The 26,666-nt window shown below is 37.1% G+C and overlaps 3 protein-coding genes, 3 long non-coding RNA genes and 1 other non-coding gene across 8 annotated transcripts in view; 6 read left to right on the forward strand and 1 right to left on the reverse strand.

Annotated features, from left to right (window-relative positions):
* Positions 1-26,666, reverse strand: part of LOC124384578 (zinc finger protein 850-like) — a 1,373,244-nt gene that overhangs the window by 1,280,396 nt on the left and 66,182 nt on the right. The gene's annotated exons all lie outside the window — the stretch shown is intronic.
* LOC124384657 (leucine-rich repeat flightless-interacting protein 1-like) overlaps positions 1-26,666 on the forward strand; it is a 794,289-nt gene that overhangs the window by 592,233 nt on the left and 175,390 nt on the right. The window lies entirely within an intron of this gene.
* Positions 1-26,666, forward strand: part of LOC124384686 — a 201,839-nt gene that overhangs the window by 133,461 nt on the left and 41,712 nt on the right. The window lies entirely within an intron of this gene.
* On the forward strand, positions 95-167 carry trnav-uac. The gene has a single exon. It is a non-coding gene; the product is annotated as a tRNA-Val (tRNA).
* Positions 17,442-18,741, forward strand: LOC124384745. Its single transcript, XR_006925559.1, has 3 exons — positions 17,442-17,474; positions 18,387-18,427; positions 18,551-18,741. It is a non-coding gene; the product is annotated as an uncharacterized LOC124384745 (long non-coding RNA).
* Positions 19,124-21,164, forward strand: LOC124384684. Of its 2 annotated transcripts, none has more exons than XR_006925469.1 (3): positions 19,124-19,339; positions 19,687-19,745; positions 21,133-21,164. It is a non-coding gene; the product is annotated as an uncharacterized LOC124384684 (long non-coding RNA). The 2 variants fall into 2 exon arrangements; XR_006925470.1 differs by lacking the exon at positions 21,133-21,164 and adding an exon at positions 19,992-20,068.
* LOC124384594 lies at positions 21,216-24,060 on the forward strand. The gene is made up of 2 exons (XM_046847574.1): positions 21,216-21,433; positions 22,812-24,060. Exons 1-2 carry the CDS (start codon positions 21,331-21,333, stop codon positions 24,044-24,046), a joined length of 1,338 nt encoding a protein of 445 aa, XP_046703530.1. The 5' UTR covers positions 21,216-21,330; the 3' UTR covers positions 24,047-24,060.

Raw genomic sequence — 26,666 nt, forward strand, 5'->3', positions numbered from 1 at the left:
ATGAGTTTTCTAAGTTTAATTTATATTTTTCCAGGTAGATTTTGAGAGATATGTTTCTATTTATGCACATTGGACATCAACCTTCTCAGCAGCAGGTTCCATAGTGTAGTGGTCATCACGTCTGCTTTACACGCAGAAGGTCCTGGGTTCGAGCCCCAGTGGAGCCATGACCTTGAGTCTCTGATTCTAAATGCTTTTTGTCCATTGCGGTTACAGGGCCCATGCGCACGATGACCATCAGGTGAAGGTCCCTGCCCGAGATGGTTCCTCCATATGAAGAAGGACATGGGTGTTATGCGACCTCCCTGTACTCATTAAAAACTGGATATGCTGAGAGAGCTTGATGTGGTCGTTCATGGGAAGAAAGTGTGAATGACATTGTAAGAGGGGGACAGACGGGTCGACCTGTTAAGACAGATGTGGTGTCATAGGAGCTTTCATAGTTGGTCACGCCCAAAGCGATTCCTGTAGTGAAACACAGAGCAAAGTTAGAAAAAGAAACTCATTTAAATGGCTAAAACTATTATTGGGCAAAACATGGGGACATTTGAGTGAGTTTTCTAACTTTAACTCACATTGTTCCACTGAGATTTTGAAAAATGTTCCTATTTATGCACATTGGACATCAACCTTCCAAGTAACCGGTTCCTAAGTGTAGTGGTCATCATGTCTGCTTTGCATGCAGAAGGTCTTGTATTCGGCCCCCAGTGGAGCCATGCTCTTGAGCCTCTGATACTAATTTCCTGCTAGCAGGATTATTATTACTTTATATTTACTATTATTTTTATTTTTTTAAGAAAAATTGTAAAAAAAAAAATTATATTTATGCACATCAGCCTTGTCAGCAACAGGTCCCATAGTGTGGCAGTCATCACATCTGCTTTAAACGCAGAAGGTTCTGATTTCGAGGCCCAGTGGAGTCGTGCCCTTGGCCTTTTTCTTCTAATTTTGGAATGCTTTTTCTCCATTGCTGTTACAAGCACAATGCAGTAACGTGCAAATTTGTTAATTTATTTCCAGGATCGAGTAACAATTTGTGACATATACATAAACCTCATTCCGATTTGCTAGCTGCATTGGGAGTTGAACCCAGGACCTTCTGTGTGTAAACCAGATGTGATGACCACTACCCTATAAATCCACACAAGCACCTGCACAGCATAAATAAGCCTTAATGACGATTCAGGTAATATGTTTCCAGATTGCAACTCTTCAGCTTTGGGAAAATTTTAAGGAAGAAATAGTCTGGTTGTGAGGATAAAAGTGTGTATAAAGTGTGTGTTTGGTTATTCACAATACTGGAGGATTTGAGAGATCAGGTGAGGTTCTCCACAGGTGTGAACACCAGAGTTGTTGAGTCTGCACAAGTCCATTATCCACTGCATTACTTGTCTGAAAGCCGTCTCATGGTTCTTGATGATTAGATTAGATTAGATTAGATTAGATTAGATTCAACTTTATTGTCATTACACATGTACAAGTACAAGGCAACGAAATGCAGTCTGGGTCTAACCAGAGTGCAATAACAGCAAGTGCTGTAGACTATAAACATAAATAGACTATAAACAGTAATTTAAAGATGTATATGTACTATAAATGTAGTATACAGATGAATATATATGTACTAAGAACATAATATACAAATAATATATATGTAATATGAATATATATGTACTATGACTGTGCATTGCAGTACAGTCATGATTTACAATGTAAATATCTGGTGACTGAGGTTACAGTGGAAGCATAGAGATGTTTAGGAGAGATGGCAGTGGACTTTTTAACTAGATTAATAAGATTTTAGAAGTTAAGAGGATGCCTGAGGAATGGAGAAGGAGTGTGCTGGTACCGTTTTTTTAGGAATAAGGGAGATGTGCAGACCTGCAGTAACTACAGGGGAATTATGTTGATCAGTCACACCATGAAGTTATGGGAAAGAGTAGTGGAAGCCAGGCTGAGAGAAGAGGTGACCATCTGTGAGCAGCAGTATGGTTTCATGCAGAGGAAGAGCTTTACAGACGCATTATTTGCTTTGAGAATATTGATGGAGAAGTATAGAGAAGGTCAGAAAGAGTTGCATCGTGTGTGGATTTAGAGAAAGCGTACAACAGGGTGGAGAGAGGAGTTGTGGTATTGTATGAGGAAGTCAGGTGTGTCAGAGAAGTATGTGAGGCTGGTGCAGGACATATATGAGGAAAGTGTGACAGCAGTGAAGTGTGCAGTAGGAGCCACAGACTGGTTTAAGGTGGAGGTGGGACTGCTTGAAGGATCATCTCTGAGCCCTTTCTTATTTGCATTGGTGATGGACAAGTTGACCGAGGAGGTCACACAGGAGTCTCCGTGGACTATGATGTTTGCGGATGATTGTTATATGTGGTAAGAGTAGGGAGCAGAGGTGGGACATCAATCAGAGGTAGGACGTATTGAAGAATGTATATATATATATATATATATATATATATATATATATATATATATATATATATATATATATATATATATGTATTAAGCAAATAGATTTGTTCGCGATTTGTTGTATATTTTGAAATAATCTTCTAAATATATTTTAAAATATATTTTTTATCGTAAGGGAAGTGTATCAGAGGAAGTGTATCAGAAGTGTACCCATTTTAGATTAGATTACATTAGATTCAACTTTATTGTCATTACACATGTACAAGTACAAGGCAATGAAATGCAGTCTGGGTCTAACCAGAGTGCAATAACAGCAAGTGCAGGATATACAGTTTTTACATGATTTACATAGTTAAATAGAATGGTAATATAGGACTATAAACAGTTTACATATATGTATTATGAATATTATATACAGATGGATAAATATGTACTATGAACATGATTTACAGATGAACAATAATATACAGGTGAGTATATATGTACTGTGAACATGATTTACAGATGAACAGTAATGTACAGATGAGTATATATGTACTATGAACATGATTTACAGATGAACAATAATATACAGGTGAGTATATATGTACTGTGAACATGATTTACAGATGCCTATTACTATACTATTACTATATACTGTAAGATTTACAGAAGGATGTGAATGGTGAACATAATATATTGATATTATTATAAACAGAAAACGGGTATATATACAATGGTAATAAGTTAATGGTGAGCAGCAATAAAGAGAGAGCAGTGTGCAAATGAGCATAGTTTTGTGTAAACAGTCTATTAGTGCAATAACAAAGTGTGAGGTGAAAAGTGAGCAAGTGAGCATGAGTTTTTGTGTAGACAGTCCATTAGCGATATAACGAAGTGTGAGGTGTGGGGGAAATGTGGTAGTGTATCAGCGAGGGGCAGAGTTCAGTAATGAACTTGAAGTGCTCACACTGCAGTAGATCGCTCGCACACTACCTGCACTATAAGCACTTTAGTGCAGAACATTTAGTGACTCTTTCAAGGGGATGGAATCAAGGCAAGAGGGTTTAAAAGCAAATGATTACTGAGTTTATACCGCCATCTCCAGATAACTGTATACATTTTTGTCAAATTGAACGTTTGGTGTGAGGATCAGGGAGCATTTGACCGAACTTTCCGTGTTTTAGTGCCATCTACAGGAAACTCGACGGTACTGTCCGCGTGCACGCGAAGGGGTGTAGTGGACTTCAGCCAAGGGGGTCGACATTGAGCACTACACCTGCAAACACCCGAACACAGGTAAGTTTTTAAAACCTAAGACCAGACAAAAAGAAACCAAAACCTAGCTATATGTTTACTTGTTAGGCACAGCAGGAAATATAGTCAGAGGATGAAAGTGGAGGATGTTTGCATGTGTGAAAGACTGTAATGTGTATGTGCACCCACATCCCCTCAGTAGGGGGTTACAGAGGATGAAAGTTTTTTAAAGTTGTGGTGTTTGTATGTGAGTGTTTGTGCTGCGATTACCAACAGCAACAGGTCACTTTGTCACAGATGCACACAACCAATTGTGGATGTGAGGCATTTCAGGTTGGGTGACAGTGTAGTGTGTGAGAAAGAGACAGAATAATATTCGGCCTAATATTTAGTCATATTATATATGAAATTGTCATATTTCCAGTCACAATTTTTTTTTTATTTAAGGCTAAATTGTGTGTTTATGGGAAGCCAAATGGGATTTGATCAGTATCTTTCTCATAATTGCTTGGACATGGATGCAAGTATCATTCCCGCGCCTGGTAGCATTACCGTGCCTCTTGTTTTTTAGTCAGCATTTTTATAGTTGCTGGATCCAACTTGGTGTGTTCGGTGTACCATAAGTAACTGTAGCTTCTGGAAAAAATATGTATTCACATTAAATTTCTCTCTCAGTCACATGCACTTTTCTCCTGTAATCTCAGTCAAGAATTCAATTATATGTGTTCAACTAACGTGCTTATTTCATGTGTCCTCAAAAGGATCTGATATGCACTATATCATGACATAGATCAGGGGTGTCAAACTCAGGCTCAGTGCAATTATATTTGGCCCGTGAGATCATATCAAATGTGTATTAGAGCTGTCCCGCCAGAATATAGCGCATACAACGCTAATACTACAAATCCCAGAATGCTCCGCTAATACTACAAATCCCAGAATGCTCCGCTAATACTACAAATCCCAGAATGCTTTGTTAGTGCGTTGGCGCTTCAGACGAGACCACTGAAAAACTCTGCGTACTCAGCGCTGAATTTACCCGGCGATTTGCAGACTTTAAAGCCCAGAAATGCAGATTTGAACTGTTCAGTAATCCGTTTGTGATTGACTTGGAAAGCGCACCAACCAACCTCCAAATGGAGCTGATTGAACTCCAGTGTAGAGACACGCTCAAGTCAAAGTACGACTCTGTGTGCGCTGCACAGCAACTCCGTACACAAGCTGCTCAAATCTCTCTATGTTCAGCAGCACATATCTGTGTGTGTAACTGTTCTCTTTAATGAAGATGAACAAAACACCACTCAGGAGTCTCACTGATGAACATCTTCACTCAATCCTGAGGATTTCCTCAGATCAGAGCCTAAACCCAGACATGATGCACTAGCATCTAAGAAGAGATGCAGGAATCTGTCTTCAACTAATCAGAGTCAATCAGAGTGTAAAAGCTGAGCTTGAATAAATGTTGTCTTTATGCACTTTTTCTACTCCAAGGCATGGACTGTTAATAGATGAAAGATTGCCTTTTTTAATTGAAGGAAATTATTATTATTTTTGGTTTTGTTGTTGCCCTGTAAAAAGATTTACATTAAAATGAACTTCAAAGGCTACAAAGAGAGAGAGAGAGAGAGAGAGAGAGAGAGAGAGATAAAAATAAATACCACTGATGTGTGTTTTATTTCAAATTTAATTTCTCACATGTTTATAATATTAAACGTTGGTTGTTCCAGATTTAATGTTTATACAAAACTAAAGTTTGTTTCCATATGAAAAGGTTCAACATTACACATCTGGAGAGACGGAAAACATGCACAATTGTAGTCAATTTTTCAATAAATATTGAGTTTGGCCCCTGGACAAAGAGAGAGAGAGAGAGAGAGAGAGAGAGAGCCACTCTAAAATGTGCAGTTTTATCACACAGCTCAATGCCACAGATGTCGCAAGTTTTGAGGGAGCGTGCAATTGGCATGCTGACTGCAGGAATGTCCAAAGCTGTTGCCTGTGAATTAAATGTTAATTTCTCTACCATAAGCCGTCTCAGAGAATTTGGCAGTACATCCAACCGGCCTCACAACCGCAGAGCACGTGTAACCACACCAGCCCAGGACCTCCACATCCTGCATCTTCACCTCCAACATTGTCTGAGACCAGACACCCGGACAGATGCTGCAACTATCCGTTTGCATAACCAAAGAATTTCTGCTCTAACTGTCAGGAGGGGAAGCTCATCTACATGCTCGTCATCCTCATCGGGGTCTCAACCTGACTGCAGTTCGACTTGAGTGGGCAAATGCTCACATTCGATGGTGTCTGTCACTTTGGAGAGGTTTTTACTGTACAGGATAAAATGCGTGAGGCAAATGGTGGTCACACCTGATACTGACTGGTCTGAAGAGATGGAGCAGACAGACAGAATAGTTTTTTTTTCCTAAATAAGATTAGTTTACTGTGTAAATGCATTTTTCTATGCGGGTGCATTGTAAAGTCATTGTAAGTTTGATTTATGTAAGAAAAAAAAAAAAGGTTTGGAAATCATTTTTGCAACATACATTTAAGTTTAGTAATCAGTTAAAAGTTAAGAAACTCTTTCTTAGTAACCTAACAAAACATTTATACAGTTACATTGAAAGTTTACTAATGTTAAAGGATTTAGAACAGGGGTCACTAAGCTTTTTAAACTCAGAGCTACTTCTTGGGGACCAATTAATGTGAAGGTCAACCAGTTTAATACACACTTCTGAAATAATAAATTTGCTCAATTAACCTTTAGTTATATGTTATTAATAATCAATTTTATTCATCTATGTAAAGACACTGATCATCTTAATAATTTCTCACAATAATTATCAACAATGATTTAACAAGGTAGGAAACAGCTCTTTTTAGAAAAGGCCTGCGGGTGACTCATGTGGTCCTTGTGGACTACCTGGTGCCATGTTGGTGACCCCTGATAATATTACTGCATTAATATTAATATATTATTAATATCCTAACAGTGCTATATTTGGTAACACTAACCTGCTAAATACTATAATTCTTAACATGGGTGTAGTCCTCTAGTTTAAACTTTGGAGACTTGTTTGTGGAATCGGTTTCCTCAACACATGTTTATTACAAAAAAGACTGTGAATTTCAATCAATATAAAGACATTAAGAATGTCACAAAAGTAAAATTATGCAATAAAACACTAAGCATAAATTACTTTTTTCTGAAGAAGAATTTTTAAAACAGCATGTAATGATAATATTGTAATAATACTACAGCTTTTTAAGGTAAATATTTACATCCTGGTTTCTTAAGAATACAAGTGTGAATTTAATCTGAATCTGATTTCGATAAGCTGTGAGTTATGTGGCTACTGGTTTGTAGCATTTCTCAGTCATGGCAGAATGAAGAGATTGGCCTTAGAGAGAAGGAAAGCGCCTGCCTAGTTCAAACCCAGTCCTTCATTGTCAACCCAGTTAAATGCTCACTTGTCCTTGGGAGAGATTCTTTGTGAATTATTTACTGGATCGGACTTGTATTCGCCAATTTCATGTCTGTGACCCTTAGTAACAAAAAAAATAGTTAATGGTCATTTTACTACCTCTGTTGTTCTTGGTAGTAGCAGCATAAGGAGAGGATGTGGGTTTTGCCAGCAGTTACATTTTGATGTGTTGCTCCTACATGAAAACTTCAGTGCATTTACTTCCTGTTTTCCTTTTCAGGTTTCGCAGAAACCTACATTTTTTCAGTTTTTTGCAGAAACCTACATTTTAAGGTAAATTATACTGTTTTTACTTAAGTGTACTTTAAATTCATCATTGTGTTCATATTGTTTGTAATGAGATGTTACTGTAGGTTGGTATTTAAAACATACTTCTAATGTAATTTACAACATAATTAATATTTCCTCATAGATTCTACAGTAAACGTGTTGGAAGACAGCAATGGTGAGTGTCTGTGTTCTTTGTTGTGTTAACACTACTCCAGTGACGGCCGTGCATTTGGTACCTGGGGCTTTTATTGTGGACTTACCTGATTTAATACACCTTTTAATACCACCACTATCATGTCGCAATTATAGAGACCATCAATACTATACAAAAACACAATATAACAACGCATTGCATTACAGAGAGAGATACATTTCACATATGGAGGGTGAATAACAATTTATACTAAAGCAAGCTCCAAACCTTTACACTCCAACTGCATCTGCGCCACCTACATCATCTGGAGCAGTTTAGAAACAATATTTGTCTAATAACATGACAAAAACATTAAAAAGGTAAATAAAATACAACGTACTCTCCAGAGATGCAGACTTATAATGCATACTCATAATTTGTAACGCTGTTCAGAGGCTGGAAGACAGTGGACACGCTAGCTAGCCATCGGGGTCCACTTCCTTCCGGTGGCCAAGATGGGGGCCGCTTGGGCTACAAATGGATCACTCGAATCCAGTAGTATCATCTCCAGTCTGACTTTGGCACACTTGTACTCCTCTACCAGACTGGAAATGGGCAGGTGTAGTATCCCTTTGCCATAAAGTCCAATACTGCTGAGGCACCTGGGAAGGCCAAGCCACTTCCTTACGTATGAGCTGACCAGTCTCTCCAGCTTTTCCACCTTTGAGAGTGGGACTTCGTAGAGGGTTAGTGGCCATAGGAGACGTGGAAGTAGTCCATACTGCATGCACCAGAGCTTTAGCTTGCAAGGAAGCAGGGTTCTGTCGATGTTCTCCAGGCCACTGGCTACCTCCTTCCTAAGCTGCTCTACTTGCTCTTTGTCTTTAAGGGAGGCATTATACCACCGACCTAGACTCCTCACTGGCTTCTCTAAGACAGTTGGGATGGGTTCCTTGCCGATGTGGAACCGGTGGTCTGACAGCTTTCCCTTGATGATGGAAATGCTTCTGGACTTGCTCGGCTTGATCTTCATGCGAGCCCGCTCGATGTTGCCCTGGAGCTTACTTAAATACTCTATTACACATATATTTATATATTAAAAATACATGATTTAATTTAGACAAATCAGTTTAAAAACTAAAATGAATTAAATTAAATTGTATTATTATATTATTTATAAGGGTCAAAAATTGCAACAATGTTTATAATCTGCAAAAACTACAGCCATGTAAATGATTGTGTGTGGAAACTCACCAAACCCTGTCTTTATAGTTACAGCAGCCCCTGAAACCACAAACTCACACAAATAGACTGGCAGTAACCAGTAATTCAGACTCAATTCAAATTCAGTATAAAAATGTACTTTGTTTTATTGATGTTAAGAAGATAGTACAGAATGCTACATTATAGCTTTTATTAACATTTTATTGCTGTAGTTGTTTATGTATCTAAAGCAGGATTTGTTTAAGGAAATATGTATTAAAATAAAGTACATTTAAAAAAATAAGTAGACATGATTAGACAGATTATGAATGTTTGTCTTTAGTCACACTTTTACACTTTTAGCTGAAAATATTCCTTGTGGTGGGTCAATTCTTTTGTAGGACAAGTTTTTGATCGCCCTCGGCTGTGCACCAAAAGGTTTCAAAATAATCAAACGTCATGATCAAGAATTGCCGTTAGATCTGAAGCTTGGAGACCTGATCCTGGTCAAAAGAGCGAGCAGCAGTGGGGGATCAAGCCTCGGATATTACCATGCTGGTGTTTGCTGCTGTGACGTGGTCAAGGACATCATCCATTTTACACGTAAATCTCTAAGTCTTCATGTAAAGTTCAATATAAATGACACAACAATTTATTTTTATTTAACTTAATATATGGGTGTATACATTACAGCATCTCAGGCTTCTTTTTAAAATAACAAACACCTAAAGTCTAATCATAAAATCACAATGTAGAGATTATTGCCTTTGTACTGAATTCCATGTTTATGTGTCCATTTAACACTTAACTGCTTCTGTCTATCTTAGCCCTCTTCATTCCTGTAGCATCACAATAAACATGGAAAAACAAACAAATATTTATAATACTATATAACATTAAATATCATATCTTTTTTCCAGCAAAACCCCACAAATGTCCCACCCAGTCCCTTGTTGGTCATGGAGAAGTGGGAAAATTAGATCTGGAGGTGTTTTGTGAAGACGACCAGTTTGTGGTCTACAGGAAGGAGAATGGGATTCCGGGTAACTTTTTCGAAAAAGTGTGTCTTGCGAAGAGAAGAAGACCTGTATACAACATACTGGAATACAATTGTATCCATTTTGCAATGGAGCTGCTGGAGGTAGAACCAGAGGTAATACATTTATTTGTAGCTTCACCAAAAATAAAAAATAAAAACTAACTGTAAGCACTATTCTAATGATCGAGGGACAATGTATTAAGAAAAAAAAGGTTGAGAACAACAGAATGAAACTGTTAATTGTCTACATATCATATAATAAAAAAAAATAACTAAATAAAATATATATATACAGTGGAACCCAGTTATGTCGCCGCCTAGTGGACACCAAAAGCATCGAGATAACCAATGACCTGGCGATATGGCAGCAATACATTAACGTGCTTGAAATTTCTTTATGTAAATGATGCGCATTAATAAATGAGAATGTGCATGCACGTGTTTTTGAAGGGTTTTACACAACAGCGTTGCAGCGATTTGATTGATTGGTCATGTGGATCAAGATAACCTGTAATGCGGAAGTAGGCGGAAGCAAGTAAACGCAAAGTTTATAGAGAATACTCAGGAGATAATCCACCAATACTTGTAGCGAAGCAGTAATATCCAGTGGTGCGCTCCGTGAGCACGGTCCACAGTTCTGTGAAAGCAGAGACAGTTCGTGTAGAGAATCCACGGATCCACGCAATGGAAAGCGAGCGCTGTGCAGCAACGGATAAACGTGGTGCAGACAGCGTGAACATGGAAAACAGCAGGATCGGGGGAATTCCGGGGGGCCGTTGAGAGAATGCGCAGTTCGAGAAGAAGGGTATGTAGCGGGATACGAATACGCGATTACACAGACCGCCATGAACCAACACATACGATCATGCACAAACAATAACGGACCACAAGTGTGTGGAGGTGAGGGGCTTAAATAGGAGATGGGATGAGTAAGTGAATGAGAGTCAGGTGTGTGTGATCAGCATGACTGCGACAAACTCCGTGCGGGCGGGGCATACACGGGAGAAGAAGCAGGGTGCTTCGGGGAATGCCGCCACCAAAGGGGGCGTGGCAGGGGGGATTCCTGACATAACCGACGTTAAGTGCCCCCCCACCCCCTTGTGCTCGAGATATTAGGGTTCGGCGACATAAAAAAAAAAAATCTACATAACCGATCAAAAAATGCTAAGACAAAGCGAGAATTTGGCAGTTCCACTTCAAAAACGTCGACTTAATAGGGTTGGCGAGTTCACCGAGGTCCAGATAAGTGGGTTCCACTGTATATGCACTGTATGTATAACTTCACACACACAAATTAAAACTTTCAGTTTCAGTAGTAGTAAATTTTATTTATTTATGTTTGCTATCAGTATAGTTTCTTATAAAATGTATGTGTTTTCTTATATAGACCATAAAGGATTTCATTGACAGAATTTTGGATATAACTGACAACTAATCAACAGAAATGTAAGTATGTTGTAGTGCAGTGACTCTGCTGTCCACATACTGAGGAAAAATGTTTTATTACTATATTTAAATATCTTTAAAATGTATTTTCTTTTGAATTTATTTTAGGAGATGTCACCATAAAACCCTTAATGCTCGTATTTAAGAGTTTGCTGGGAAAAAACATTGTTTCTTCTGAAAGATGATCAAATCATTTTTTTCATTTAATATATTAATAAAATGTTCATTTGTTAATTTTAAATAAAATCAGTTAATTATTTGTGTTTTTGTCAGCAGTCATTGCCCAAATCTATTTAGTAATATGATGTCACTTCTTACTCCATTTCTACAACATGATCAGCAACAATGCATTCAGGGATGTAAAAGAGGCAGCAGTACTTCATTGCATTTCTCAGTCAGGAATAGAGGAATAAAGATTTGTGGACTTAGAAGTTTGATTTGATTGATTGCAGTCACATCAGGTGGACTTTTGTGAAGGGTTTCCACTGGGTGGGGAATACACTGCCTTCCACGTCAACCCAATCAAATGTTCCAGTTCACAAGTTCTTTGCACATAGTTCACTATGAGCAAAATGGTTCCACTAATCATTTCAGTAAAACCTGCAGCAGCTCCCTGACAAGTTCTGGCCAGAAATTCGCAAAAGCTTTTTTGATTTGTTAACATAAATGCACAGACCTCCACCCCTGCCGTCCTGTCCGCCCGGAAAACACTGCGACCCCTGAAAATCCGTAAAAATCATGACATTACATTCCTTAATCCGCTTGTGTGATGTTATCCGGAGCAGCAGTTCATCCATTTTGTTCACCAGAGACCGTACATTAGCAAGGAATATGCTTGGGAGAGATTGTTGATGTGGATTTAGCCTTCGCCTAGACATAATGGTGCCTCGCTTCCCCTCCGTTTACGGTCTCGGCGCCGGCGCTGGGGTCTCGCTGCTGGCCGAGGTGGATCAGCGGTAGACGTTGTTCGAGCGATTTCCCGAGGAAGTTGAAAGTCCCTCTCTGTAGTTGTGACCGATGTCTAGTAATGTTTATCGGCTATATGAGAGGTGTGCAAGCCTGTTCTGAGTGAATCAACTTGCAGTTAGTGGAGAAATTTCTCTAAAGAAAATTCTGTATTCTGTAGAGACGCGCCGCCATCTTGGTCTGTTTGGACTCACAGCTGAAAATGTCCTACCTAAATTTAAATGTTAACAGTTCCTGATAAAAATGTCCTACATACACAATTTAAATTTCTTTAAAAAGAAGACACTTTGAGCTTTACTGTGCATTATTCACAGTTGATTTTGAACCTTTGTGTGTGACATGGAAACCTTCAGAAATGCCTGCCATATTTATACAAAAGACACACATTCACAATATATCGATACACAAGTCTGTTTTATTTTAAAGTGTTTCAAACTTTATAGCGTTTGCAGACCCAGTGTCCATCGTCCCTCCTTTTGGCACAGGTGAATTTCTGACATGTTGCACAGGTAAACCTGCTGCGATTGCTGTTGCAGCTCTCTTTCACCTGGCAGCTGCAGCAGCTTCAGCATCCTGCCTCTGTACCAATATTTCCTTGTTCCGTCTGCAGCAGTCTGTGCGACAGTGACAGTAAAATAAAGAAATTGTCCGTCGTGACATTTCTCCCATCATCTCCCATGTTCTTTCTACAGCCTTATACAGTCATTATGGTTATAAAACTAGGAGCTACTGAGCTCAACATTTGTGATCATCACAGATCCAGCATCAGCTTCTCCATGCCAGAGCCTTTAAACACTCCAGGAGGTCCAATGTCAAAACTCCACACATGTAGTGGGATCCAATTGGCACTGGTACGTCTCTAGATGGTTCGGGATGTTTGTGAGTTCGGCATCTACTTCGTCAAAGGTCCATAATCTTCATGAGGTGGGAGGTGACTGGAGCTGGCCAAACCTCAGGGTGTCTCGGGATGGGAGAGAAAGAGAAGCAGTGGAGAGAATTAGCGTAGCTGCTGTTCATGATATTAACAGCACAAGTTGATAATGTGCATGTGATCAGATGTTCTGGAGCACAAGGTTATGATATGATGTGTGTTATGTGTAGGCTTTGCTAAAAAGATACGTTTTTAATCTACACTGTGAGAGTGTGTCTGAGCCCTGAACACTGTCAGGAACTTTGGGTTTCTGTAGGTTCTGTAGGTGGATTTTATTGCATCTCATGACTTTAGAATGTAATACTTTATTGCACTGAGGTGCTTTAGTACATAAAGGTCTACATTTAAACATATTTATAGTTTTATAATGATTAATTTTTATTTTTATTATATGCAGATTTACACATATATGAAGCCCAAAGAGATGAAATTAATAAATTCCTAATAATTGGTTTGATGTTAATTGTTAAAAAAATAAGCGCCCCTTATCTTATTTATAAAACAGAACTGAACTGATCTTGCTAATAAAAGCAAGGAACATTCATACCCCCATAAAAAACCTATAATAATAATAATAATAATAATAATAATAATAATAATAATAATAGCTGCAGTTGGTTGTCAGATGTCAGTCTCACACTGCCCTCTAGTGGCCCTGTCAGGACATTCTTTTTACTTAATTCTGTACAAATATACAGTGGAACCTCGGGTTACGAACGCCCCGGCATACGTATAATTCAGGTTACGAATCGCAGTTCATCAAAATTTTTGCCCCTGGTTACGAACAATATATCGGGATACGAACGTCGCGCACCAAAAAATCGCAGGCAAGTTGGTTGTTTTTGCTCTATCCACGCAGCTCGTCACATCAGTTAGCGTCCTGTGTCCCTAGCGAGAGCATCGTGTTACTTATCCGCTTGAACTTTTCCCAGCAGCAGCGTAACAACTCGTTAGTTGATGCTTGTGGAATGATGAGATGGACAACATTAGCCGATGCATAACCACTTTACTTGTTTTTATGAAGATAGATTAGCAGGGTTACAGTATAATATAACTCCCAGGTGGATAAACTTGGATTAACAGGCCGCACTGCAGAACACAAACAGGTTTCTTCATATGAATCGCACACAGGAAAAACATCCAGTCCGCACATTTCTTTTCCGAAGTACAATACCCATAATGCATTTCACTCTGGACTTCAATACCCAGAGATAGTAGCCTTAAAGAAACAGCTCGCATTAGAGGGACAATGAGAGCTGTTTCTTTAAGGCTACTATCTCTGGGTATTGAAGTCCAGAGTGTTAATCGTGTTAATAACACTGTCTTTAATATTCTATAATATAATATATAATAATATATAAATAATATAATATAATAAGATTCTCCTTCCAAACAATAACTCTCCCTCCTCCCCCTTCTATGAACGTCGTCTCCTGCAGCGAGTCTTCTCAAAGGGAAAGTACCCGGTAAAGATCTTTTCCTCTTTTGTATGTTTTTATGTGGTATGATTTTAATATAACATGTTAAAAGTAAATAATATTAGTGAATATTGGCTTTATTTTTATTTAAGTAATATTTTGGTTGTCCAGAACGAATTACCAAGTTTCTGTTCATTATTATGGGGAAATTTGTATCGGGATACGAACTTTTCAGGTTACGAATAAAGTACCGGAACGAATTAAATCCGTAACCCGAGGTTCCACTGTATTATTAATGGTGTTTTGTTGTCTAGTTATATGTGATGTTGATCTTTTACAAAGCAAGATATTTTTTTTTAGATAATATTAAACTGTTTTGAATTTAAGCTGTTAACTGTTTTACATACAGGGGGTTCATGTTTAATTTTTAAGCTGAATTTTTGTGATTATAAATAAATGAAACAGAAGTTAAATAAAGTTGATTAAAATTAATGTAATAAATAATGTAGAAATAACGAGTACAGAATTAATAACATTTAAACAATTTATTTTGTCAAAAGGTTTTTATAAAATCCAGTCTTTATGGTGAGAAACTGCATGAAGTTAGTATTAAATTTATTAAAAGTATCATCTACATGCAAGAACTCAATTAAGCATATTGTTATAATAAAATGTAAACTTGATCAAACCTCAAATCAGACTCTGAACTGTACGAATGCTATTTGTTCTGTTATTGAACTAGAAATGAATCTTTCGATTCAGACTCAATTGAACCGAATCCAGTGAACCGACTCTTCTGGACCTTATTATTTTAAATGAATTTATTGAACCGAACTCTTTTGAACCGAGTGACTTGAACTGAATCTACAGAGTAGAAATTAATGAATCAAACAAAACTGAATGCATTGTGAAAGTGTGATTTCTGATGTTTTTAACTAACTGAGGTTGTTAAAAGTTCTATTTAAACAGTAGATGTTATAAGGCTGCACTAAACTTTTAATTTTTAGTTCATATTTAAATGAAGAAACAAAACAACACAATTTGAAATATTACATGTTCATTAAACATTACAATAATAATAGATTTGTACTTTATTATATGTAAGACATGTGCTCACATGCTGAATCTAAACCTGCCCAGAGCTTTACAGATTTTTGCTCTCCAGTGCTGCCATTTCCTGTTCCTCAGGAATTATAGAGGAAGTTGTAAGGATGGTCAGATCTTTCCATGAGGTCAGACCCCGAGAACTGCCATGCAACAAAACATTAAACTTTCTAATCTGAGATCTCTTTAATTTGAGGAGAGGAAAACATCTGTTCAGCTACCCTCTCCAGCCCAGGACCTCCACATCCAGCATCTTCACCTCCAAGATTGTCTGAGACCAGCCACCTGGACAGATGCTGCAACAATCAATTTGCATAACCAAAGAATTTCTTCTCAAACTGTCAGAAACCGTCTCAGGGAAGCTCATCTACATGCTCATCATCCTCATCGGGGTCTTGACCTGACTGCAGTTCGACTTGAGTGGGCAAATGCTTACATTTTATGGCGTATCTCACTTTGGATAGGTTTTCACTGTACAGGGCAAAATGCATGAGGCAAATGGTGGTCACACCTGATACTTTCTGGTTTCCAGATACACCCGGACCCTCCGGAACCCACAATACACAAAAAAGTAAAAGAGTGGCCTTTTATTGTGGCCAGCCTAAGGCACACCTGTGCAATAATCATGGTGTCTAATCAGCATCTTGATATGCCACACCTGTGGGGTGGATGGATTATCTCGGCAAAGGAGAAGTGCTCACTAACACAGATTTAGACACATTTGTAAACATTATTTGAGAGAAATAGGCCTTTTGTTAGATCTTAGATCTTTGAGTTCGCTCATTAAAAATGGGGCAAAAACAGGTGTTGTGTTTATAGTTTTGTTCAGGATAGATAGATGGAGCAATAGAGCAAGCAGCTTTGTCACCAGTGTATCACTCTTAGTCAGTTACACGTGCTTTGGTTAGGTTAGCTTCAGTTAGGTTGGGTTGAAACCTTCAAAAAAACAGAAGGATATACATAATTACAAACAAATCTCATCCTGTGCATTAACACAAATATACACAATTTGTACACTTTAAATACACCGACTTGATTATTTTAATTACCAAACAGTCTAACAGTTCAAACAGTCTTACTAGCACACAAGTTGCATCAAACTTTTTCCAAAGCACCTCCATCCTACCATTAGCGTCCTGAGTTGACCAATCATTGACATGCTTTCCGGTTCTCATGTCCTCATCCTTTCGTAACTCTTTAGTCATGCTCATATTCAGTCGCGAAATCACAAGCTCACCAACCCTCCGGTAGCGACTTGGCTGTTTCCGGTGCTCTTTTATAAACCGTTTTCTCAAATTTTATCAGTTCGGCATTCAGGATTCACGTTTTTTTTTACAGGCAAGCAAAATAACTTTTAAACTCACTTCAAATTGTCCTTTTAACTCCACATGCAGTTCGACATTTAGACACTAAAACCCTTGCAGTTGGTTCTGTTGTTATGATGCTCGATCCCCAGCTGCACGAGCCCTTTGGTTGATTGGGAGAGTGATTAGGACATTTCTTGGAGCACATGGACAGGTAAGATCTGCAGAGTTCTACGTTAAAGGTTCGACTATACACACGGCCTCTTACCCGTCTTATTAATCTACCAGAGATAGCTGATGAGGATGACACTAAGATTAAATGGACAGATGCATATTTGGCAGTGTAGGAAAGGATTCCCATTCAGTTGTATTTCCACGCTTCACCACTAGAGGCAGATACACAGTTTACCACTCATAAAGTTACCTCTGACATCACAGTGCGTCAGCAAGAGTATAAAAGACCAGAACACTAAGGAGCAGTAGGCATTGTCCCTAGAACTGCGCAGGCTTCAGCTGAGACTAAGGTACTGGTATGGTGTGAAGGATCATCTGGAAAATCACCCGGATTTTCGGGAATATGAGTACAGGGAAAAGACAAGCTTTGGTTGGATAGTTAAGAAAGATGTAAACAAGTTAGAGCTAAAACATTGTGAAATTGCTCCTTCTGTAACTCTACCAGCAATTCCACCGTGGTTGTTTCATAACCCAGTGATAGATTTACAAAATATTGAGTAATCCGGGATGAATATGCCAAGGCAGTGATTTCATGTGAAGTATGTAAAAGATGGCAGGAATTATGGAAAAGTGGGACTAAAGAAAGACATCTCTTTCAGATACAAGAGAAAGTTGGTAGTGAGAGGAAAAGTTTGGGAAATGGAAGGAAGGATGTCGTCATCACAAGATTAAGAATTGGACATACTGCATTAAATCATAGTCTCTTTAGAAACGGAAAAGCATGAATCGGTGTATGTGAGAAGTGTGGGAATTGGAAACAGTGAGGCACATATTAGATAAATGTCCTGCATATGAAAGAGACAGATTTCAGTTAAATCAGGAATTAGGATGGATAGGAATGGACAATATCTCTAATGGTACTGCTGGGAAGCAAATTCAGGCAATCGAGAGCTCAAGAATTGTTATTTAAATACCTAAAAATACAGGAAGGATAGATAGAATTTATTTATTTTTTATTTTTTATTTTTTATTCCATGGGAGAGATTCTTTGTGAATTATTTACTGCATCGGATTTGTATTCTGCAATTTCATGTCTGTGACCCTTAGTTACAAAGAAAATAGTTAATGGTCATTTTACTACCTCTGTTGTTCTTGGTAGTAGCAGCATAAGGAGAGGATGTGGGTTTTGCCAGCAGTTACATTTTGATGTGTTACTCCTACATTAAAACTTCAGTGCATTTACTTCCTGTTTTCCTTTTCAGTTCCCTGAAAGAGAAGCAAAACGAGGTTACTGAATTTTAAGGTAAATCATAAGTGTACTTTAAATACATCATAGTGTTCATATTGTTTGTAATGAGATGTTGCTGTAGGTTGGTATTTCAAACACACTTGAATCTCATTTACAACATAACTAATATTCCTACAGATTCTACAGTAAACGTGTTGGAAGACAGCAATGGTGAGTGTCTGTGTTCTTTGTTGTGTTAACACTACTCCAGTGACGGGCCGTGCATTTGGTACCTGGGGATTTAGTGTGGACTTACCTGATTTAATACACCTCTTAATACCATTACTATCATGTCGCCATTTTACAAACCATCAATACTATAAAAAAAACCATTTTACTAAAGCAAGCGCCAAACCTCTACACTAAAACCGCGATTCCTTTTGTAGGACAAGTTTTGATTGCTCGGCTGTGCACCAAAAGGTTTCACCACTGTCAAAGGCTATAACGAAATTAACGGAAGAAGCAAAACTCGGAGACCTGTTCCTGGTGAAAGAAGCTAACAGTAGCGATGGATCCAGTCTAGGATACTACCAGGCTGGCGTTTACTGCAGTGAAGACCGGGATATCATTCTCTTTACATGTAAATCTCTAAATATCCATGTAATGAACTCTTCATTCCTGTAGCATCACAATAAACATGGAAAAACAAACAAATATTTACAGTACTATATAACATTAAATATCATATCTTTTTTCCAGTCTTCTCCCGAAGGTTCCTTATACAAACCTGGTCTTCCAGAAGTGGGCAAATTAGACGTGGATGTGTTCTGTGGAGACAAGACTTTTGTGGTTCACAGGAAGGACAAAGGAATTCCTGAAAACTTTACAGACAAGGTTCAAATAGCCAAGCGGAAAGTACCAGTATACGATGCTCTTCATTACAACTCTATCCATTTTGCAATGGAGCTGCTGGAGGTCGAATCAGAGGTAATACATTTATTTGTAGCTTCACCAAAAAAACAAAAAAATCACTGTAAGCACTATTCTAAAGATCGAGGACACTGTACGTATTCAATTCTATTTTTACATTTCTGGAGCAAATTTCATTCTCGTTTGCATCTTCAAATTCAATTCCATATTTGGATAGTAGTATATGAACATTAATGTAAAAAAAATGTGAAATATATATATATATATATATATATATGCACTGTATGTATAAATACACACACACAAATAAGAACTTTCACATGTTTAAACCTGTGTAAAAGAAGTAAATTTTATGTTTGCTATCAGTATGTGTTCTTATGAAATGTATGTGTTTTCTTATATAGACCATAAAGGATTTCATTGACAGAAGTTTGGAAATAATTGAAAACTAATCTACAGAAATGTAAGTATGTTGTAGTGCAGTGACTCTGCTGTCCACATACTGCTGATAAAAACACAAATAATTAACTGATTTTCTTTAAAAATCAGTTAATTATTTGTGTTTTTATCAGCAGTCATTGCCCAAATCTATTTAGTAATATGATGTCACTTCTTACTCCATGGACTTTTGCCTTTGCTGCTACATTGCTATGTTTCTATGAAGTAGAAACTAGTGGTGACAGTAACAAAGTAAATGTAATTTCTGTAGGTTTCTGTAGGTTCTGTAGGTGGACGATTTTATTGCATCTCATGTAAAAATTGCAGTAGCAGTTCTACAGAATTCACGTCTCAATGAGAGAAAAGCTCAGCTTTAGTAACTCATCCTGCTGTTTTAATAAAAAGATTTCAATAAAAAGAGAATCTCAGCATCTCCAACTAGAAATACAATGTGGATTCTGTTCAGGTTCATACAGCAGGTGATGAAACTCATCATCAGTTTGCATGTTAATGAGCTGGATGAAGAATTTATTTATTAGTTATTTATCCAGTTATCATCTGTTAACCTGTTATTTCAACAAAACCAGATTTTCTCCTGCAAACCAAGTTCAAGAAAATGCTACAAGGAATTGACTCCCATGTCGTGTTTGCTGGACTTTAGAATGTAATACTTTATTGCACTGAGGTGCTTAAGTACATAAAGGTCTACATTTAAACATTTATTACTTTATAATGATTAATTTGTATTATTTTTATATGCAGATTTACATATTTATGAAACCCAAAGTGATAAAATTATTAAATTTCCAATAATTGGTTTGATTAAACAATGTTATTTGGGTGTTATACAATCAACACATCCACGTCAAAGCAAGGAACATTCATAAACCCCCAAAAACTATAATAAGGATGATGATATTAATAATAATAATAATAATAATAATAATAATAATAATAATAATAATAACTGCAGTTGGTTGTCAGATGTCAGTTTCACACTGCCCTCTAGTGGTCCTGTCAAGACTTTCTTTTTACTTAATTCTGTATAAATATTATTAATGGTGTTTTGTTGTCTAGTTATATGTGATGTTGATCTTTTACAAAGCAAGATATTTTTCTTGATAATATTAAATTGTCTAAAAGATAATTTTCTGATCTGTAAACAAAATACTTTTAGTTTTTCTTAGTTTTTTTTACTGTTTTACATACAGGGGGTTCATGTTTAATTTTTAAGCTACATTTTTGTGATATAAATAAATGAAACACAAGTTAAATGAAGATTAATATGATTATCTCGTATTTAAGATTTTTGTTGACTTTATTTATTATTTTTGGACATGGAGAGGTTTAGCATTCAGTTCCTCATATAATAATCTGTCTAATTCTCTGAAGTCTTCTTCTCTTTCTCACAGTGATTCTGAGTATCCTGAAGCTCCATGGTGGTCCATTCTAAAGTGACCTCAAGCTCAGCAACATGTTCCTCTGCTTTTTTTTGTTCTCTCGCCCAGCTCTCTCTCACATTCTACAGTTTTCTCCAGTTCCTTATAGTTTTTGTAGTAAAACTGGAGCTCTATGGTGGTCCGTTTCAAAGTGGCCTCAAGCTGAGCAACATGTTCTTCCACTTTCTTTTGTTCTCTCACCCAGCTGTCTTTCACAAGATCCACAGTTTTCTGCAGTTCATCATGGATTTTCATGGAAGATTGAAGCTTCATGGTGGTCAGGTCCAAACTGAACTCAAGCTGAGCAACACGTTCCTCCAGATGTTCTTTTTCTATCACCCAGCTCTGGAGATGTATGGCATTTCTCTTATCAACTTCCTCATCCTCCTCTTCAACAAGCTGTTTATATTTCATTTGTCTCCAGCATTGAAAAAAATCTCTAAATCTTCTGAAGAGCTTCATTTTTATGTCTCCTTACTTACAATTAGCAAATTCACAAATGAGAAACAGAGGCGCGTTCTGGCTTATATAGACGTGTCCTGATCCACCGCCTGTGACGTCACACAAGTATATTTTCTTTCTCTCTCTCTCTCTCTCTCTCTCTCTCTCTCTCTCTCTCTCTCTCTCACACAGACACACGCGCGCATGCGCACTTTACAGAGAGAAACACAGTTAGAGTATGATGGTGTCTTCACAGCTTTTCTGTTGTTCCTGAGAGAAGAGCGATATTACAGTCATAAATAAGATAAAAACGGCTGTAAACTGTGTATAAAGCGAGTGAAGGTCAGCGGGACTCCATGCTCTCTGAGGACGGACCGGGGCTAGCTTAGCATGCTAACTTCAGTAGATATCTCTGTTACATTTTATTTTTTATTTAACCTTTATTTTTCCAGGAAGGTCCCATTGAGATTAACAGAAATCTCTTCTTCCAGGGAGTTCTGGCCAAGGTGGCCATATAAAAATTTCACATAAACACATAACATACAAAAAATAAAAAAATAAAATAAAGTAATTAATTAAAACAGTTACATACCTCACTCGTTTTACATTGCAATATATTTGTAAACACATTCAAAGAAGGAATTATTTCTAGTGGAGTAATAGCTTGAAATTCATTCCACAGCCAAGGAGCACAGTAAGAGAAAGCAGATTTTCCATGTTCGAGTGTACTCTAGGTACGTCTAATGTAATACCAGTTGACGATCTGGTGCTGTAGTTCTTTTTACGCAAACATAAAAGCCTAGTCATATAATTTGGAAGCATACCAAGCAATGCCTTTACAGTATATACTAATATATGTGATTTCCTTCTTTGATATAAGGAGGTCCAACCTACACAGTTATGTAGCAAACAATGACGAGTACATGAACAAGCATTTGTTATAAAACGCAATGCAGCATGATAAACACAATTTAATCTTTTTAATAAATATATAGAGGCATGCATATAAATAATATCACCATAATCTAAAATGGGTAAAAAAGTACTCTGTATAATTTTCTTTCTAGCTCCAAAAGAAAAACATTTTTTCGTCGAAAAAGAAAACCCAGTCTCGGTTTTAATCTTTTTACCAAGTAATCAATATGAACATCAAACACCAATTTCGTCTATCCATATTCCTAGATATTTTCATGGAAGATTGAAGCTTCATGGTGGTCAGGTCCAAACTGAACTCAAGCTGAGCAACATGTTCTTCCACTTTCTTTTGTTCTTTCACCCAGCTGTCTTTCACAAGATCCACAGTTTTCTGCAGTTCATCATGGATTTTCATGGAAGATTGAAGCTTCATGGTGGTCAGGTCCAAACTGAACTCAAGCTGAGCAACATGTTCTTCCACTTTCTTTTGTTCTTTCACCCAGCTGTCTTTCACAAGATCCACAGTTTTCTGCAGTTCATCATGGATTTTCATGGAAGATTGAAGCTTCATGGTGGTCAGGTCCAAACTGAACTCAAGCTGAGCAACATGTTCTTCCACTTTCTTTTGTTCTTTCACCCAGCTGTCTTTCACAAGATCCACAGTTTTCTGCAGTTCATCATGGATTTTCATGGAAGATTGAAGCTTCATGGTGGTCAGGTCCAAACTGAACTCAAGCTGAGCAACATGTTCTTCCACTTTCTTTTGTTCTTTCACCCAGCTGTCTTTCACAAGATCCACAGTTTTCTGCAGTTCATCATGGATTTTCATGGAAGATTGAAGCTTCATGGTGGTCAGGTCCAAACTGAACTCAAGCTGAGCAACATGTTCTTCCACTTTCTTTTGTTCTTTCACCCAGCTGTCTTTCACAAGATCCACAGTTTTCTGCAGTTCATCATGGATTTTCATGGAAGATTGAAGCTTCATGGTGGTCAGGTCCAAACTGAACTCAAGCTGAGCAACATGTTCTTCCACTTTCTTTTGTTCTTTCACCCAGCTGTCTTTCACAAGATCCACAGTTTTCTGCAGTTCATCATGGATTTTCATGGAAGATTGAAGCTTCATGGTGGTCAGGTCCAAACTGAACTCAAGCTGAGCAACATGTTCTTCCACTTTCTTTTGTTCTTTCACCCAGCTGTCTTTCACAAGATCCACAGTTTTCTGCAGTTCATCATGGATTTTCATGGAAGATTGAAGCTTCATGGTGGTCAGGTCCAAACTGAACTCAAGCTGAGCAACACGTTCCTCCAGATGTTCTTTTTCTATCACCCAGCTCTGGAGATGTATGGCATTTCTCTTATCAACTTCCTCATCCTCCTCTTCAACAAGCTGTTTATATTTCATTTGTCTCCAGCATTGAAAAAAATCTCTAAATCTTCTGAAGAGCTTCATTTTTATGTCTCCTTACTTACAATTAGCAAATTCACAAATGAGAAACAGAGGCGCGTTCTGGCTTATATAGACGTGTCCTGATCCACCGCCTGTGACGTCACACAAGTATATTTTCTTTCTCTCTCTCTCTCACACAGACACACACGCGCATGCGCACTTTACAGAGAGAAACACAGTTAGAGTATGATGGTGTCTTCACAGCTTTTCTGTTGTTCCTGAGAGAAGAGCGATATTACAGTCATAAATAAGATAAAAACGGCTGTAAACTGTGTATAAAGCGAGTGAAGGTCAGCGGGACTCCATGCTCTCTGAGGACGGACCGGGCTAGCTTAGCATGCTAACTTCAGTAGATATCTCTGTTACATTTTATTTTTTATTTAACCTTTATTTTTCCAGGAAGGTCCCATTGAGATTAACAGAAATCTCTTCTTCCAGGGAGTTCTGGCCAAGGTGGCCATATAAAAATTTCACATAAACACATAACATACAAAAAATAAAAAAATAAAATAAAGTAATTAATTAAAACAGTTACATACCTCACTCGTTTTACATTGCAATATATTTGTAAACACATTCAAAGAAGGAATTATTTCTAGTGGAGTAATAGCTTGAAATTCATTCCACAGCCAAGGAGCACAGTAAGAGAAAGCAGATTTTCCATGTTCGAGTGTACTCTAGGTACGTCTAATGTAATACCAGTTGACGATCTGGTGCTTTAGTTCTTTTTACGCAAACATAAAAGCCTAGTAATATAATTTGGAAGCATACCAAGCAATGCCTTTACAGTATATACTAATATATGTGATTTCCTTCTTTGATATAAGGAGGTCCAACCTACACAGTTATGTAGCAAACAATGACGAGTACGTGAACAAGCATTTGTTATAAAACGCAATGCAGCATGATAAACACAATTTAATCTTTTTAATAAATATATAGAGGCATGCATATAAATAATATCACCATAATCTAAAATGGGTAAAAAAAAGTACTCTGTATAATTTTCTTTCTAGCTCCAAAAGAAAAACATTTTTTTTGCCGAAAAAGAAAACCCAGTCTCGGTTTTAATCTTTTTACCAAGTAATCAATATGAACATCAAACACCAATTTCGTCTATCCATATTCCTAGATATTTTTAAGTTGTTACTCTATCTACATGCACGCCATCAATAGAAATGATAGACGGAGCAGTGATCATAGAACGACTACGCGAAAAAATAATATACTTAGTTTTTTTTTCGCATTTAAAACTAATTTCAATTTGAGTAAATTATGCTGAAAAGTGTTAAAAGAATTCTGGAGAATTTCAATAGCTTGTGACAAAGAGGATGCGGTTGAATAAATAATTGTATCGTCAGCATAAAATGTAGCTTATGGATTTTATTCCCTGCCCTAATTCATTTATAAAAATAGAAAAAAGAAGTGGTGCCAATAAAGAACCTTGGGGAACACCCTTTTTGACTGTTAACACGAATGAAACATAATTATCTACAGCAACACATTGCTCGATCAAATAAATAATTTTAAACCAACTCAAAGCCGAATTACAAAGACCTATATATTTAAGTCTCTTTAACAGTAAGTCATGATCCACTAAGTCAAATGCTTTTGTCAAATCAACAAACAAGGCAACACAATGCTGTCTTTCATCGAGAGCAGTTATTAAATCATTTGTAATAAGTGTAGTAGCTGTTATCGTACTATGACCCGCTCTAAAACCTGACTGAAATGCATTTAGAATATTATGACTACCTAGATATTCTTTCATTTGATCATTTACTATAGATTCGAAACTTTTGCTAAGATCGGTAGTTTAGAAATAGGTCGATAATTATTTAAATCACAGGGATCTCCTCCTTTTAATAATGGCATAACCATAGCTGATTTCCAAGAAGTTGGAATTACATTAGTGGATAGACTTAAATTAAATATTGATGCAATAGGTTTAGCAATCAATTTTATCAGATCCACCTGATTTCTTACAGTCATTATAATTTGTCGGCTCTTCAATTTCCTGTTCGCCAGTGACCAGCAAATTACTGGTATCTGTTATCAAACTAGCTGAAATAAAATGATTATCAAACATATTAACAATATCAGCCTTGTCTGAAATTATTCTTTGGTCTACTTTTAAAAGTTTTGGAAGATCAGTTGATTTATTTGACCCTACAAGAGATTTAGTTAATTTCCAAAATTCAGAAGGATCATTCATGTTATTGTTAATTAGATTAAGATAATACTGGCTTTTGGAATTTTTTATCGATTTTGTACACTTATTTCGTAATTATCTATAATTTGACCAGTCCTCATCTCTATTTGTTTTCTTTGCTTTGGACCAGGCCCCATTTCTTTGTTTAATAAGATTTGAAACAGATTTATTAAACCAAGGATTATTTTTCCCACTCACCCGATATCTACGTAAAGAAGCATGTTTATCACAAATTTTCAAAAAAGTTTATTTAAAATAATCCCAAGCATCAAGCACATCAGGTATAGACGAAACCAAATGTAAGTCACTATTATACACATCATGCAAAAACGCTTGTTTATTAAAACTTTTTAATTGACGTCTAAATATAAATCTGGGTGTATTCTTAGGCATCTTAAAATTTCTCACACAGGATATTGCACAATGATCTCTAAGATCATTACAAAAAACTCCTATCGCAGAAAAAAACATGGGGAATATTAGTTAAAATAA

The sequence above is a fragment of the Silurus meridionalis genome, chromosome 4, assembly GCF_014805685.1.
Source record: "Silurus meridionalis isolate SWU-2019-XX chromosome 4, ASM1480568v1, whole genome shotgun sequence".
In the NCBI taxonomy this organism is placed as follows: Eukaryota; Metazoa; Chordata; class Actinopteri; order Siluriformes; family Siluridae; genus Silurus; species Silurus meridionalis.

Coding starts and splice junctions, on each gene's coding strand:
- LOC124384594 (XM_046847574.1), top strand. CDS start 21,331: ATGTTCTTCCACTTTCTTTTGTTCTCTCACCCAGCTGTCTTTCACAAG. Junction 21,434..22,811: donor TGGAAGATTGAAGCTTCATG/GTGGTCAGGTCC, acceptor TGAAGCTTCATG/GTGGTCAGGTCCAAACTGAA.